The following is an 18,527-nucleotide window of genomic DNA, read 5'->3' on the forward strand; positions in this document are numbered from 1 at the left end:
TAGACATACCTTAATTTTCTCTTTCACAATCCAGCAGTCTTGGGGAAACTCTTCCATTACAGAGATGAAGTACTGAAAACAAGTGTTCCAGTGCCAAATGAGGACCATCATCAGGAAAGCTAACACAAGCCTGAATGACTTCTTGACCCCTTCAAGCTGTACATCAGACATCTATCATAGACAAATGATAGATAATAAAACATAAAGTATCCACAGAACAGTAAGGGTGTACAAAATACAACCAAAAATGTTGCTTGCTGGTTTATCGTGTTATGACAGAGGAGGAAAAATGTGAGAAAATACTTCAAAAATGATATTAAAAATCCTTTCATCTTATTTTTTTTTCTATCGTATTATTAAATACTATTTTAGGCTGTTTGGGGTTCTTGAGTTGCTATATTATTATTATTTTTCAGAACACAAATGATGATATTTTGTTGAATGTTGGTAACCAGACAGTTGACGGCACCCATTGACTTCCATAGTAGTTCTCCTCTACTGTACAGTGTGAACATGTTGCCATTGAAAATGTCTTGCATAAACATGACGGTGAGTTTTACTTACACTTTCCAGTTCAAACCAGTATCTCAGAAGCTTTGGCACACGCAGTAAACGGATCATGCTGAGAATCCTCACAAACATGAGTATCCGCACCAACTTCGAAACCACCAGTGAAGAGGTGTCAGTGTGGTCAAAATGCTCCTGTGGTGAATTCATTGGTTGTACTGTAAGAAGCATCTCTACAATTTGATCAGTGTGAGTGATATTAACTGATGAATACAATTACCACAATGACAATGACAACGTCGACCGGAAATGCAGCCACCACATCAGGAACAAACCAAGACCTGAAATAATCCTTTCGAATTAATTTCGGATCAAGGATGACCTAGACAGAAACAGGAATGCATTTTTAAACGTATTTTAGAAAGGTAAAGCCATAATAAATGATTAATATTAAACTATAGACATACAAGACAATGAAGGCATGTTCATACCTGACCGCCTTCACTGAAAATGCCCATTCGAAAATTAAAGCCAACATCAACACAATACATGAGGTCTGAGAATAAATTGTAAGCCACCCAGTATTTGTGGGCACTTCCATGCATATCATCAGAAAATGCCATGTCCACAGGAATCGTTATGAGGTTCACAAATGATAAGACCACCATATACACAAGATAGATGTTCCTAAAAGACAGAAAAAGGCTAATTTTAACATTTCATTTTAGATCACTGTCACTGTGATGCCATTAATGGCACATTGACAGACATAAGAAGACATTACATCCTCATGACAACATATGTATTTATTTAAATAAATAGTGATAATGCCATATAAGACTTTATACCTTGAATTACCATGCAAAAAACATAGTATCATTCGCAGCACACGTTACGTATTAATTTCAATTGCAAGTGTAACATTTTTAATTTTATCGTTACATTTTATATTACTTATATTTATTTAAATTTAATCGCGTGTATTAAAAATGTGAATGTGAAATATGTATTTAAATTGTGTTTGATTTTATTATGAAAAATATTTGTCCAGTGTAATCAGTTCTCGTCTGTCATTCATGTTCACTCTTAATAACCGTAGCCTACTAGAGATAAAATAAGACGTTATCATAATAGCCTATATATATTTTTACGTTACAACGATCACACTTCTAATGCTGATGCTGAATAATTAGAAATTGAATTACATTAGCTTGGTTAATATGAAATATGGTGAGCGTTAGTTTCCAGGCTGTGTTAACGTAGCTACCTGAAGTGACTCCGTGGGTTCAAGACCCAGCGGTGGGTTTCGTCTTCAGCTTCGTTTTTATCTTCATTATCTTCATTTATCTTCATTTTATCTTCATCGTTCCGTTCAACACATGGTTCAACACACACTGTCACTGATCGTCGACTTCCTTTTACGAGATATTTAAGTTTCATCCAGCTTGTTTTTTCCCGACTACTTGAGCTATTTTCACTCTTCATCGCGACTGAGAAACTGCCTGATAAAAACAGACTGCAGACACGATTACACGCATTTGTTATTTGTTTTTGTTTGTTGAATTTGTTATTTGTTTCTGTTTGAATTTTAGAATGACGCGATCGCGAACCGGCGCGTGACAGTCGAGCAGTGATGGCAAATTACACTGTTATAAAACCTCGTTCATTCACTGGATGGTTTTCATTGGACTGTTTGATTTGTTGCAATATATTAAGAAGTTATCCTGAAATCGTGAGACATTTTCGTGGACAAATTTAAGTACACTCCAATGACAGCTATTTAACAAACGGGCGCGCGCGCACACACACATTATGGGTGTTGTTCATAATCTGTTTGCCTCTACAAAGTATGCTTTATTAAGGTAGGCCTAAATTGTGTACTAAATTTGGTGCTTCAATAGCACTTTCTTAAGCCACATTAAGCGTATTATATGAGAAAAGAACGCTTGATTACGGTGCCGTCTGTTTTAGCAGCTCCTGCCATCTAGTAGTAGTAGTAGTAGTGTGTGTGTGTGTGTGTGGATCGTGCAAGGCTAAACCGGCGAAATGAAAGTCTCAAAATCCAAATGAAACAAATATGATCGACTCAGAAACGAGTCAATGAATGCACGCGTGTCACCTGATCCACAAATGCACATCTTACTTGTTGCTTGCACATATTCTGACCTACATTAATACAAAATCGAGGTTTTGTATTAACAACTATATCTCTATTTGTACAAAATGGTGCACATTCATGCATTTCTGGATTTTGTTTTGGAAGTTTTGAAATTTTTCTGGAAGTTGTATTGTATTAGTTTAAATGTAGTGACACACATTTGTGAATTTGTCAAATAAATGGCTAGTTGTGCACACATTAATAATTAGCACTAGGCCTATTCATTTGTACTTGTTTGTGTGTGGTTTGTGAAATGCTTAAAAACCGCGAAGCCTCAAAATCCAAATGAATCAAATGAGATTGACTCAGAAAAGACGTCAATGAATGCACGCGTGTCCTGATCCACAAACACACATCTTCTTTGTTGCATGCGCAAATTATGAGACACTAATACAAAAGAAAACATTTGTATTCACAAAAAGTCTCTATTTGTACAAATTGCCACACATTCATTTAATTTTGAATTTTGCACACGTAAGTTGAAAGGCATTTGGTTGTAGATAGTAAAACATATCAGCAATATTTATAAAGTTCATGGATTATAGTGCTTACACGTGTTAATCATTTTGATACTATATTCACCCCATAGAATAGTAGCAATGTACACTCTGCTCTAATGTGCATCTGTTATCTCTTCCTAATGGACGTCGGACAGAGTTCATTTTCAGCCAATCACAGCGAGGCACAGCTCACTCTTATCCAATGAAAACGATTGACCATGTTGTCCCGCCCATTCACGCGTTTCCTAGGAAGTACAGGACAGGTTTTACACACACTTTGCGATCGATTCAAACCTCGATTGTACTGGTATGTATTTATATTTTTATTTATATCAATGTTGTATAAGGTTAACCGTTTTACAGACTGCGTATGATGTTTTCTGTGCAGATTCTGTTAGATCTTGTAAAAGTCGTGTTTATTTTTTTATATATAAAAGCACATCGATGTTACTTAACACTGCTCGAGAGAGACTTCAAAGTCGTTTAAGTACGTGATTAATATAATTATGTTATGATTAATATATTCTACCTGCTTCCAACTCATCCATTTCCAGAGTCTGCATGAATATTAGACATCAGTTGAATCATAGCATAGCATAGTCTGACTGAACCATGATCATTAATTTCACTCAAATGCAATTACTTCTATAAAAGTATGATTAGCAAAACGTGTGTGTTCAGTGTCACATGATCCTTCAGAAATCATTCTAATATACTGATTTGATATGGATATTTTTTTGGAACATGTGGTACTTTTTTTAGGATTCATTGATGAATAAAAAGTAACAAAACAGAAATCTTTTTTAACAATATAAATCTTTACTATCATTTTTTTTTAAATCAATCCTTGCTGAATAAAAGTATTAACTTCTAATTTTCTTCTTTCAAAAAAGAAAGAATGAAAAAATACTGACCCCAAACGTTTGATATAGTGTTACAAAAGATTTCTATTTTAAATAAATGCATGTTTTTTATTCATCAAAGAATCCTGGAAAAAAAGTATCACATGTTCTAAAAAAAAATATTAAGCAGCTTTTTCCAGCATTGATAATAAATAAGAAAATTAGAGTGATTTCTGGAGGATCATGTGACATTGAAGACTGGAGTAATGATGCTGAAAATTCAGCTTTGATCACATGAATAAATGACATTTAAAGTATGTTAAAATAAAAAAAAACATTACTTTAAGATGTAGTAATATTTCACAATATTACTGTTTTTTTTTTATTTTATATTTTGATCAAATATGCATAGGCCTATAATTTTTTTTAACTTTCTTGCAGATTTTATTCACCCTGCATCTTTAACATAATGGAAGTCAACAGAACAGCCAGAACCTTCCTCATAACCGGCGGAGGAGGTTATTTTGGATTCCGGTAAGATTTTATGACATCTTACAATCTTTTCTGCTTATTTTCCACATAACCCTAATAGGAGTACCTCCATGAACCACTAGATAGCGCCATCATACTACAGTACAGTACAGTAGATATAACCCTGTTCCTGCAAACCCCACAAAAATACACATTTTCATGCCCTTATCTTACACAATCATTTCATTCCTCTAAGAAAGAGCTGATGATTTCATCTAATTCTCACTGGGCCACCAGGAACTGGGTTAAAGACCCCTGTTAATGTCTTATCATTCTTTAACATGTGTTATGACTATGTTTTAAATGCAATAGATAAATGCATGTGTCCAAAAGTAAACAGATCATTATGATCACTAGTGATTTTAAATAGGGCTGCATCCGAAATCTCATACTTCCCTACTATATACCAGGCGAAAAACCATATGTGACAAAAGAAGTGTCTGAATTCACAATGCTCATAAAAGAGTCTGCTGAGATTCTGAAGTGTGCATATGATGGACACTTTACTATCCCATGAGGCCTCAGGAGAAGATGAATGAATGAGGATTGATGAACGAGGTCGCATGATAATGACAACACCAGATTAAATTCATACTACACACACTCATACTTTATAAAACATGCTTTTTTTAGTTGTCACGAAGTAATTGCATATTGAAAATAAGTTCCTACTCAAGAGAGTAAGCGATTTTTTTTTTTCAATTTAATACAATTTAATACAATATATATATAATTTTCTTTCAGTTTATGTACTTTTTTGCTTACCAATTTTTTTTACAGGATAATAAAATGTAGGGTACAACGGGGCTAAAGGCGCATTTGACTTTATTCACTTTTAAACCACTAGATGGCACAAAGATTATGAAGAATATGTAAAAGGATGGTATTTTGGGGTAAAAGGCGCCCACTGCTATCTGATCTCTCTGTCTGTCTATCATAAATGTGATAATCAACATATTTATAATGAAACCATCATGTTTACAAATGTGATATGAATCATATCATATGATAAAGTGTCAAATTAAATATTTATTTGTTATTACTGTAAAGCTATATTAAATTATTATGGGATCTCGTTCAATGCTTTCAGAATCTTAACTTTTTTTAAAAATAATTTTATCTCTGTATTTTTAAAATGAACATATTTTAATGAAAGTTTATTTATGGAACAAAAATGAATTATTTTGTCAAAATATACCGAAAATAGTACAAACTTCGTTAAAGTGATTGTTTTGAACAAGCATTAACTTAGATATAAATTTTAATATCTAAATAATATATAAAAAATATTTTAAGTAAAGGTATTTGAATCAATACTTTGTGTCTTTTGCCCCGTGTGTTTGTGGGGTAAAAGGCCCACCTTTAAAACTCATACATTTGTACGATTTTTAAACAAACAAACAAACAAACCTCTTTTATTATTTATTTTCACACAAAATCTGTTGCTGCATCCAAGTTTCAATAAAAATTAGGGCTGTGAAAAGATTAATCGCGATTAATCGCATCCAAAATAAAAGTTTGTGTTTAAATAATATATTTGTGTGTACTGTGTATAATTAAATTTGTATATATAAATACACACACATGCATGTATATATTTAAGAAAAACTGTTATTTATATATATAAAAAATTATATTTATATATAATATAAATTATATATAAATATATACAGTATATGTATGCAAATATTTCTTAAATATATACATGCATGTGTGTGTATTTATATATACAAAATAATTATACCAAGTACAAACACATATATTATGTAAACACAAACTTTTATTTTGGATGCGATTAATCGCGATTAATCTTTTCACAGCCCTAATAAAAACATACCAGTATATATTTTCTGCAATCATACACTATCATTTCCCCCCACTTTATTACAATAAAAGCTTGATTGTTCTGATTTCTCTTTCAGTCTCGCCTGTGCTCTCCTCAAAACCTCCTCAAAGATCGTGCTGTTTGACGTGAATCCCCCAAACCAAGAGCTTCCCGAGGGAGTCGTGTTCACGCGGGCAGATATCCGGGATTACGCGCAGGTGGAAAAAGCCGTTCGCGGCGTTCACTGCGTGTTCCACATCGCCTCCTATGGGATGTCAGGACGGGAGCAGCTCAATGTGAAGCTCATCGACGAGGTGAATGTAAAGGGGACGGAGAACATCCTCAGGGCTTGCGTGGCACAAGGCGTCCCCCGACTGGTCTACACCAGCACATATAACGTAGTGTTCGGTGGTCAGGAGATTAAGAACGGGGATGAAAGTCTGCCTTACTTGCCCTTGCACCTGCACCCGGATCACTACTCCAGGACTAAGTCTATCGCCGAGATGCAGGTGTTAAAAGCTAACGGTTCACAGCTGAATGACGGCACAGGTGTCTTACGGACTTGTGCCCTGCGTCCAGCTGGGATATACGGCCCCGGGGAGCAAAGGCACCTGCCCAGGATCGTTACTTACATTGAGAAGGGGATCTTTAGGTTTGTGTACGGAGATCCTGACAGTCTCGTGGAGTTTGTTCACGTGGATAATCTAGTATCCGCTCACTTGTTAGCAGCCGAGGCGTTGACTGAAAAGCACCAGCACTGTGCCGCCGGTCAGCCCTATTTCATCTCTGATGGAAGGCCTGTCAACAACTTTGAGTTCTTCCGGCCTCTGGTTGAGGGTCTGGGATACTCGTTTCCCACGCTTCGACTGCCTATATCCCTCATATACATCTTCGCGTTTCTGACCGAGATGCTTCACCATGTCGTGGGTCGGATCTATAACTTCCAGCCCCTGCTGACCCGCACTGAGGTCTACAAGACGGGCGTCACGCATTACTTCAGTATGCGTAAGGCACGAGAAGAGCTGGGATACGAGCCTAAACAGTATGACCTGGAAGATGTTGTGCAATGGTTTCGAGGCAGAGGTCACGGGAAAAAGAGCAGCCAGTCATCAATTAGGAAACTAATTTTAGATGTTGTTTTGGTGGTCGCATTTGCGGCCGTGGTTCTGTCCTGCCTTCCGGTTGTGGGACACTGAATGTGCATTGGCTTTCATTTCAGTGCTGTGCCTTATGTGAGGTTCATGTTCACGTATGTTCATATCGATGCACATGAGGGATGTTATGTTGTAGAATGCTGTAAAGAGACAGTAGTGTACACAAAAACACTAAACCCTGATCATTTTTTTTTAATTTCCACTCTTCTCCACTTCCAGGGTTTGAATGAATTTTTGGGGGGATTTTAAGTGATCTCCCTCATTAACATGAAGTACTTGTTTGTAGTGTATAACAATATTAAATTACTTCAAAATACAATTGTTCTTTTTGGTCAAAATAAATTATATATGTGTTGTATGTACTGTAAGGACCAAACATTTGAGATCACAAAAATGCATCTTCTATTTTGTTTTTGTTTTCAGTTCAATTTTTTATCAATATAACAGTTTGATGTGTGTGTATAAATGTGTATATATATGTATATATATATATATGTGTGTATATATATATGTATATATATATATATATATATATATATATATATATATTAGTGCTGTCAAATCGATTAATCGCAACTAACATAAAAGATTGTTTATATAATAAATGTGTTTATACTGTATTTATATTATTATATTTATATATATGCATTATACTCGCATAAATAAACATACTTTTGTGTTAGAGTCAATTAATTGATTTGACAGCAATAATATATATATATGTGTGGGTGTGTATGTTATTTTTGCACTGTATCTTTGCACTAAATGGCATTTATGCATTAGACGATTTTATCCAAAGAAACAAACATTTTATTAATTAATGCAAACATAATTCATAGGCTATATGCTTAAATATTTGCTTTTTTCTGTATAAAAAAAGGTATTGCATAAAAGGTATGAATGTCATTGAATAGAAAACATATCAATCAAGTCGTCCTCGAGTTCTCAGTCAGCGGTGATCCAGGTGCAGCTCATCACATGAATTATCAACATTTTTCTCTAACCACAAACAAATATGACACAAAGTCATACAATGTCTTCATTATATCTTTTAGTTTTCGTTGTTCAACCCAAACCATTTTTTGTCAAACGTTTCACTTGAAAAGTGTGCTTGCTTTTAAAAGTGTCTCAAGTGTCAGAATGTGAGCCACTGTATTCTATGGGGATGGAAAACATAGGTTCGTGACAATAGCTTTTGTCACTGATGTACAATGAAATGTTTGGGATCTGCCCTTCCCCCAGATTCAGTTCAAACACTCACTGCTGTACCTGCATGATAGCACTATTGTTTTTGATGCATGAACTACCTGGGAAATACAAGACAGGTAGAGTTTTACAAATCATTCATAGAGACTTCACTTGCACAGGAGAATTTCTTTAATACTTGTTATAGTCTCTCAAGAATATAAACAATTCAACAGCATAAAAGATTTACCTCTTGTTTAAAGTTTAGAGATGTTCAGTTTAGATTTTAATTATTTTCTGAGGGCTGGTCTATGTGGTTAAATCTTTAATCTGGCCCGCTGGATGAAAGTGGACACACATAGGCTCTCCAAAGGACTTTTTTTCAGGATTCTGCTCCCCCTTGCTGAGTTGCTCTCTATCATTGTTTCGCTCCGGCATTAACCACATTCCAGAGCGCCGCAGCGCCACTCGTCTCCCTCCGCGCATTCCTCTTACACAAACTAGTCCTAAATACATCGTTTAAAACACGCATTCTCGTTCGTCTACGCACTCAACATCTCTCCAGATTGTTGCGAAATTCTCCGGAGGGAATTTCAGGCGAGTTGGATTCGCTGGAAACAAGTTTGCAGAAACAATCATGTAAAATCAAAGCGAGAAAATTCCTCCGCGCAGCGCGCCATTGACTGTAAAGACCTTTCAACTTTACAAAAACTGAAATTGACAAACGTTCGCTTGTGAGGAAACTTTGTCACGACGCCTGTATCGCCACAAATCGACACACGGGGATCATGTATCGTGACGAAATGACGGTGATGGACTAAAGTAAGCGCGAACAGTCAACGATGGCTCGCCTGAGGCGGCATTTTTCCGTGTAAAATGCAGTTTGTGTTGTAGTTAGTGCTCCGCGCGCTCCCGCGTACAACGTCCCTCAACTCGCCGCGCGACATGGATGAATATGAGGAGGATCCGGGGCGCAGAGCGAGCAAACTGATGGAAAACCTTTCCATATATGACGTTTATCAGGATGGGTTATACGGGGAGCAGAACCCCGACATGGAGAAAACTAAGCGAATGAATGGCAGCTCCGGGAACAAAGTCTACGGCGCGGCTCCCGTGCGCTCCGTCAACGGTAACCGACCCTCAGTGCCTCTGGATTTCTGTTCTCCGCAAAGGGAATCGGTTTACCCCGATCCCGACGCGTACTGCACCAAATCTGAAGTTGCCTTGCCGTGTTACAGCGGCGCGTCGGACCGTCTCAGGAGATACACGCACGCGGAGGTGCACCGGTACAGCACCGGCTGCGCATATGACGGGCTCGTTCCGGGGAAACAGGTGCCCGTTTCGGGCGCGAGGAGCAACAGCTTGTGTATGGCCAACCCTGACGGCAGGTACACGGGCACGAGCCCCCGGTCCAGCTTGGCTTCCACTCACTCGTCGCAGGATCAGAGCAAACACACCAGCCCGAGGTCGAGTATCAGCAGCCCGCGGACCAGCTTGGTGTCACCCGGTCAGGACGGGGGGAACAGCGTGATCAGTCCCCGGTCTAGTTACGCGAGCACGGCCAGTGACACCAGCAAACACTCCAGCCCCAGAACCAGCCTCACTAGTTACGACTGCGGGAGCAAACCGAGCAGCAACCGAACTAGCGGTATCAGCATGGGCTATGATCAGAGACACATCAGCCCCAGGTCGAGCACCACAAGCCCGCGTTCAAGCTACTCCGACTCGCGCTTCACGCCTGCGGGGAACCACGACCCGGAGAGCTCCGTGGTGCACGGGATTATCCCCGGTATCTGCAGTCAGGACGGAAGCGCGCGACCAAACTGCGTGATCAGTCCCCGGTCGAGCATCTCCAGCCACAGCTCCAGGAGTTCGCGGAGCTCCCGGGGATCGATGAGCGCTTACCCCGAGCTCCAGATCCCGTTACCGGAGGACTTCACTGAGCCAAACGGCCACCGCGTTCATCTCCAAACGTTTCCCGTGCTGGAAGAACCGCAACAGGAGAGTTCAGACGTCAATATCGCGTTTAGCTACGGGAAAACGGGCTCCGGGGGGCAGCGCTTCAAGCTCCCGTACCAGGTCACTCCATCCCGGGACAGCGGCCCGAGTCAGGCGGAGCGGCGCCTGGAGGCCCTCACCCTGGAGCTAGAGAAGGAGCTCGAGCTGCACATGAAAAAGGAATATTTTGGTGAGTAGATCCAGAGTCACTTCTTATTAGTTTAGAGTTCACACTTGTGCATTTAAAGGGGGTTTTCGCAGTGATGCCACAGATGAACCATTTTGGGTAACCTTTCAGCGAACAATCTTAAAAGAATTTTTTTTCTCTTTATGTGCAAAAGAACACTTTAATAATCTAAATAACATTTTTCCTCCTTTTGGGCAATGGAAAAGTTCCATGGATGTTAAAGAAACTTTATTTTTTAAGAGTGTATTAAAGGGTTCGTTCACCCAAAAATAAAAATTATCCCATAATTTACTCACCCTCTCAAGCCATCCTAGGTGTATATGACTTTCTTCTTTCAACCGAACACAAATAGTTAAATAAATAAAATAAAAAAACTGGCTTTTCCAATCTTTATAATGGGAGTGAATGGTACCTGAGATTTTGAAGCTCTAATAAACGCATCCCTCCATCATAAAAGTAATCCATACGGCTCCAGGGGGTTAAGTGATGGGTTTTTGTAAGAAAAATATCCATATTTATAACTTTATAAACTATAATCACTGGCTTCCGGTAAAGGAAGAGTGACCTCTGACCTGACGCATGACCTATATGATTATATTTTATAAATATTTTATTATATAGATATATAAAATAGTTGTTATATAGGTATAAATATGGATATTTTTCTTACAAAAACGCATAGATTCACCTCAGAAGGCTTTTATTAACCCCTCGTATGGATTACTTATATGATGGATGTATGCACTTTTTGGGGTTTCAAAATCTCAGTTACCATTCACTTGCCATTATAAAGCTTGGAAAAACCAGGGTATTTTTTAATATAACTCGTATATTAAAGTCATACACCTAGGATGGCTTGAGTAAATTGTACTATCCCTTTAAAGAACCTTTATTTTTAAGAGTGCATTAAAGCTCTCCATCTGGAGACATCAGCTTTGTTTTTGTCCTCTTGAGTTCATAAAAACATGGGTTATTTTGAATAAACATGTCCAAAATTGTTGGTGGAAAAGTCACAATCACACCTTGACACACGCAAACCCCCTCCACCAGAGCAGCACAGAGCAGCCTTTGTGTTGGACTCATTAAAGTATCATTAGAGTGTGGGAAAACAGGTGTAAATCATGTTTTGTCAATGAATCAGTGTGCTTTCTGGACAAAAGGGTTTATACTTGAGCACTTTATATGTCTGACATTATGATTATCTTGGAGCGGGTTAAATCATCATTAATCCCGACTCTGTTTCAGAGAAAGGCAGCATGCAAACAACAGCAAATTCCCAAAACCTGGATCATATCACAAGGCATGTTACAGCATATCAGACTGATGGCCGTGTCGTTTCATTCATTAGTGCAGGTTTAATGCTCAGATGTTGAACATTATAGCTCAGGAGACTTCATGACTCTGAATTATTAACTTTATCTTAAACCAAACTTCCTATGTAGAAATAAAAATAGACACAACTGACTTGATAGTTGATAGTAATCCAGTAAGAGTAAAGAGTAGGACGCACAAAATATCGACCACTATATATCGGTATCTGCCGATAAGCCTATATGTTCATTTTTAATGTTATCGTTATCGGCCTGATAATTTTACGATATATTAAAGACAATAAATAATGGATTATTTCCTTCAGCTGAGACACTTTAGATGCGCACTCTTCAACATGATGCTTTTGAACTGCTTGAGAAATGAAATCACTTCAAAAAATAAAAAATTCAGTAAAGTGCAACGTGCAGCGCAAGTCTGTCAAATAGGCTACATAAAATGTAGAGAACATTATAACTGTGTGCTTGGGACATGGATTTTAATGGTGAAACTTTTGTTTTTGCGATCAGGCTCTCAAAAATTACATAATAATTTGGATTTATATTTATCTGCCAATATATATCGGTTATCGTCTTTCAAATATAAAGGATTATCGGTTATCGGTACTGACCAAAATGTTCATATCGGTGCATCCCTATAGACCTTATGTAGCCCCGCCCCTTATGTAGCCCCACCCCTTATGTAGCCCCGCCCCTTTTCAGCGCTGCGCTCGTTGTCTTTTGACTTCCGGTCTGTATTTTCACAGCGATCTTCCGTATTTATGAATGAACGTCTCATTTTAAAATCTTCCCGGTCTACTGACATTTGTTAAGACATCTGCTTTAAAAATGATAACTTTCGTTAACTTTAAATTAAGTAAATCCACTTCAAAAGCTAATTACTCCTGGATAGCAATGCCATAGAAATATATAGAGCGACCGTAAAAACGGAAGTTAAAAGACAATATTCTAAAGATGGCGGCGCCCTCGTTTCTCTGGCGCATAAGGTCTATAGCATAGAGCTATGAAATGAATGTGAGTAGCAGCTCGGATCATTCGGTCTCCTGAGAATTCGCCGAGTGCATATATTGGTACAAATGTGAGCACAGTTTGAGACGTAGCTGGAGGCTTCAGCAAAAAGGACTATTGTTGAAAGATCCTGCGGGTAGATCTTGTTGAATTTAATCTGCTGACAGTATATAATCATAGTTTTTGTTTGTTTGTTTATTTGTTCAGTGTGTTGTTTGTGATAAAACACTAGTTTTGCACCCGACTCACAGGGTTTAAGTATGCAGGTCGGCGCACGGTGCCAAGTGAACTACGAACTTTGGCTAAACACCGCAGTAACTGGGTGATCTGGCTCGTTTCGCATTGGAACCTGCTGATTGCTGATTGGTTTTGGTCACACCGGGCATCAGCGGTAGACCAATCACAACAAAGGCTGCTGGTATCCCAACTGGCACTGCCCAAAAAGGACATTGTAGTCGGTGAGCAGACAAACAGGGTTCTTAGCGGCATGTTTTTGGCCCGGACCTGGACGGAAAAAGGCAAGTCTTCAGAGAGTACATACTTTGTCTCCCAGTTTGAACGCCACTTCCTGCCAGTGTCCTTCCAAGTCCTGAACATCAACAGAAATGTTCTTTAGAGGCATGCGAGCGTGTGTGTGTGTGTGTTTTTTTTTTTCTTAGGGAAATCCTAATTTGTGATTTGGCAGAACTAGCATTGCTTTAGTGGAGGTGAAATACGGCAGCAGAGCAGATAAAGTGCCTTAAAATCTCTTTAAACCATAAAACTCCCATTTTCTTGCTGTAATGACCAGAGAAAACAGCATTTAAACTAGATGCGTGATTTAAGGAATCGTTCATGTCTTGGAGCACAAATGCTGCTGGTCAAGTTACACACTGACTGAAGTTTAATACTGAGTGTTTGTTCAGATCATTAACACTAGGTATGAGCAATAGTAATTGTGATGTTTGCTTAGTAAACCCCACTAACTACTACATCCGAGAAAACACCACAGGCACAGCTCAATCCACATGGGAAGTAAAACAAGCAGCTGTGAATCTCTCTCACTCTTCCATCCTTTTCTTGTTATTTTTATTTCTTATATGCATTCCATTTTTATTCCTATGTATTTGTTTCCTTTTATGTGAAGCACTTTGAATTACCATTGTGTATGAAATATGCGATATAAATAAACTTGCCTTACATGACTTTCTCAACATCTTTTCAAGTGATCAAGTAGAGCTCACTAACAAAAGCTTTAGGTCTTGTCAGATTGTCTCATCTTTTGTGTGTCCGTAGCAAACGTGTGTTTGTTTCTGCTGCTGCCTGGAAACACATTTGCACAGGTTTAGTTGCAGGAAGTCTAGAGATGGAGGTATGACTGTGTTTTTGCCTCTGAGAAGCAGGTGATGTGTTTTTCACTGCATGCCGAACCCTCTTTAGTCTGCATTAGTCTGCGCGAGAGAGCGAGCCCTCTCCGTTACCGTGACAACAGCTCCCTTAAAATCAATCTCGCCGGGTATTCGTGATGTGTCTTTCTGCACTCTTAAAGGGTTAGTTCAACTAAAAATGAAAAATATGTCATGGTTTTCTCACTGTCGTGTCATTCCAAACATGCATCAGAATCTTCTCGCTGCTGTCAAGCTCCTAAAACGACAGAACTGCACTATAAGTGCTGTATTTCCCCCAAAAGAGGTCAGAAATGCAAGTTATCAATGATCTTTCCCTCTGCTGCAGCTCTCAAAGCTTATTTGCAGTCATGTAACATGCAAAAAACAATGCAGTTCGGTATAACTGACATTAAACTGCCGAAACGCCTCCACGCACCCTATTTGAGCATGCATTGAAATGAAGAGATTATCAGTGAATTATCAGAAAACTTCTAACAAAATATATTAGTGCATGTATGGACTACTTTTCTGAGATCAAATGCATGTTTGTTTTGCATGCAAAAGGGCACTGCTAATCATCTCATTCTGTGCATGGAAATGTAGAGATTATCCTGTCATCGATTCAGTTCAATTCGATATCACGATGCACTACATCCTCAATTTTCAATTGTACTTCACATGTATACAATTTTGTCAATAAATACAAGCAGTCAGATATATGAACTGAACCTTTAATTTTGCCTGCTCAAAGAAAACACACTTCTTGAATGTATCAGACATCAACAAAACTCAAGAAGACAACAGGAGCATTTAGAACACACAAAAGTAAATACTAAAAGTGATCGCTGCCATTCGTCCACAACACGAGACCGCAGCTCTGCCAGGCGCTAACAGCTCGGGGTGACACCGGCTGACGTGGTTTCTCAAGTTTGTGGTATTACCCCCTGCATATTTTATTTGTGCGTGACATGATTTACACACAGCGTGTGTCTTCTCCAGGTCGTGCTTACCAGGTTGTTCATAAAAGCCGAAATGTGCACAGATGTAGGCTTTTGAAGTAGTTACTCGCACTTGCGTCTCGCCTCCCTCTGCCATTGTATGCTACCGCGACAAAGCACTTGCGCGACAAATGACGTCAGAAAAACGACATGTGCAACATGCCACAGGTGTAAACGGGAATGTGTCTCCCTTGTCTATTCGTTCGACCAAAACTCATCTTAAATCAACACCAAAGCACTTTTCCTCTTCGGTCCCCCTACAGGTTGGAAGCAGAATTGTCCATTACTGCTGTCGTAAATAATTTAGCCTACTGTTGCGTGCACGCTCGCTGTTTATCCAACACCGGCTTTGGAAATAGAGTATGTTGCATGATTTTATGAAAGTATGATGTATTGCGACATCAGAAACAAAGAAAAACAAAATAATGACTATTGTAACACTTGCCATAAAGCAAGTCAAATTTGTAGTTTCTTATGTCTCATTTGAACTACAGATCCGCTACCCGATCTGGCAAACTTGCATAGTGCGGTTATAGCCGATAGAGGGCCGCAAAGCGAATGCAGAAGTGCCGTTCACCCTGTTATGAGTTGATGAACCACTGAAACCATTTTGGAAACATTATTTTAAAGTAAAAAATAATCTTTAGTGTTGCTTTAATACCAGGTGTAAACAGGGACAAAGTGCTCACTTTAAGTGTATGATTGGCCTTGAATTTTGGATGATTGCTTTTTTCCTTCACTAGTTTACATTGTTTGCAGAAAAACATCGCAACTTTGGGTGATATCACAAATAATGCAGGATTGGTGGAGTTTGCATTCAGTCTTGCGTCCGCGAAGTGTTGGCGGGCCTGAATGCGCTGGCGGTTCAGAAGCAGACTCTTGGCACACACTGAGTGTCTCTGAGCCAGACACAGCTGCTGGGGGTCAACGCCGATCACCTGCTCAGAATAACAATCATCTTAGTCCGCACACGTGCACACAAACACACACAAAACACTGAAACAATCTGCACCGCAACACTCGTAGCAAACATAGCTTTGCTTTTATTTGAGTTTCTCAAAGTAATCTTCTCTGGAGAAGAGCTGGATATTTGCTGGCACCATTTTCGCCCGCTTTTGTGCTGAATCAGCTGACCTCTGACCTCCATGTATCCACACAGGCACTCGGGATTCGTGGTCTGGTTTAAAATAAACACAGAATGAGACTTTGTTCACGTTCTTGGTTTTTTTTTTTTTTTTTGCTAAGCTTCTTGTCTTTCCAACATTTTGATTTGGTGCAAAAGAAATGCAATGATTCTGTGATTTGAGTTCTAAATGCACGTCTGTGTTCAGTTTGGCTGTTGTGGTTGTTTAGTAGAGGTTTTCCAATCTTTCTGCAAAGATTCTGACTGTCGTCGAAACTGAACAATAAGAAAGCAGTAGGTGTGTAACAATATATCGCAATACAAAAATGCCTCAATATAATAATAATAATAATAATAATAATAATAATTTATTGTCATTGCGATGATACAACGAGATTATATTAGAGCATTGATGCTCTTTGATGCATTGATGCGACTGCAATTTCATGGAGTGCAAGAGATCAACAAAAGCATATTTTGTAAACAGGGCACAGCGACAAATAAACAACTAGCAAAACAGTATATGCGGTGAAGAATCATTAGTAACTAGGAAAAGTGAGTATAATTGTGTGTGCTGCAACGATGCAAAGTCCAGTTCACAGTTAATGCATTGGTGGATAATATGCATAATAGACGGATTAAGTGGGATCAACAATAGCACAAAAACAGGGCAAAGCGACTGTTTTCAAAGCGAATATGTATCGTGGATAGTGACTATGTATTATGCATAATTCACCTAAAATGAATATTACTGTGTGAGGAAAAATGAAAGTTTTCAGAGTTTTAGTGTCAGTACTACATTAAACTGCTATATATAATGTTGGATATAATGCATAATAATGCAATGGGGGAATATTTGTGGGTCCTGATAATGACAAATATCTTGTTACCAGTAAAAAGTGGCTGACATTATTTTAAATACATCTAGTCATTGACAGAGTGAAAGCATATTCATCTATAATAATTCTGTATTTTCAGCTTCAGAATCATGAATATTGTTATTCTGGCGTCTCTATTGTCCTGTGCTTTGGGTTTCAGCACCAAGACTGTTCATTTACACCCACCAAATTTAACATTTTAATCAACAGTACATTTTTTGTTAACCTTTTATCATATGTCTTGGAGTATCGCAATAATATCGTATCATGATATTTATCGAATCGTTACATGATGCATATACCCATAATCTTTGACCTGGTGTAAAACAAAGCGTTGAAAGTAGGGATGCTATGATCGATCGGCCGGAGATCACATTTTATGACTTGATCGGTACCCAATGAACTTGGCCGATCTCACGAACCGATCACGATTCGATGACGTCAACACATGAGGCGTGGGGACTTAAATGATTTGGCGCCGCAGTCATGTCATCCCCGGTGTGGAATTACTATGATGTTTCGAGAAACAATGAAAAAAATTTCATTTTCATATCAGCCAGAGATGGAGTTGTCATTCTCGAGCTGTGGAGGAACCGGTACCAGTGTGTACCAGGTGAGAAGAGGAGTGCATCTTCAGTTGCCAACCCTCCTCATTACATGTGTATCTCTCACTGCGGTTCAGAGTCTGCACAATATTGACTTGTTTTGAGTGACAAATAGGCTCATATCTAGTTAATGGTGTTTTAAATCAAGCATAATGCTTCCACTGATGTTAAAGGTTCCTCATGGAAACATCAATGCCAGTAAAGAAACTAGCGAGTATAGTTAGTGCTTCTGAACAAAATGCTTAGCTTTAAACTGTGTTTAGCTTTGTTCAGCTCAATCCATACCATTTGTGCTAAAAATGTATTTGTTTTCATGCTTCGGTTTTTATAGCG

The 18,527-nt window shown here is 38.6% G+C and overlaps 2 protein-coding genes across 2 annotated transcripts in view; both read left to right on the forward strand.

The window, feature by feature from the left end:
* Positions 1–3,397: 3,397 nt before the first annotated feature.
* On the forward strand, positions 3,398–7,851 carry sdr42e1 (short chain dehydrogenase/reductase family 42E, member 1). Its single transcript, XM_084125274.1, has 3 exons — positions 3,398–3,472; positions 4,449–4,541; positions 6,461–7,851. The coding sequence occupies exons 2-3, from the start codon at positions 4,477–4,479 to the stop codon at positions 7,557–7,559; spliced, it is 1,164 nt and encodes a 387-aa protein (XP_083981400.1). The 5' UTR covers positions 3,398–3,472; positions 4,449–4,476; the 3' UTR covers positions 7,560–7,851.
* Positions 7,852–9,383: 1,532 nt separating this feature from the next.
* The window catches only part of wtip (WT1 interacting protein), a 31,084-nt gene continuing 21,940 nt past the window's right edge, over positions 9,384–18,527 (forward strand). The window contains exon 1 of the mRNA XM_084124666.1: positions 9,384–10,890. Within this exon, the coding sequence (XP_083980792.1) occupies positions 9,648–10,890 (1,243 nt within the window). The 5' untranslated portion in view covers positions 9,384–9,647. The remainder of the gene's footprint in view (positions 10,891–18,527) is intronic.

The sequence above is a fragment of the Abramis brama genome, assembly GCF_963993115.1.
Source record: "Abramis brama genome assembly, chromosome: 9".
Classification (NCBI taxonomy): Eukaryota; Metazoa; Chordata; class Actinopteri; order Cypriniformes; family Leuciscidae; genus Abramis; species Abramis brama.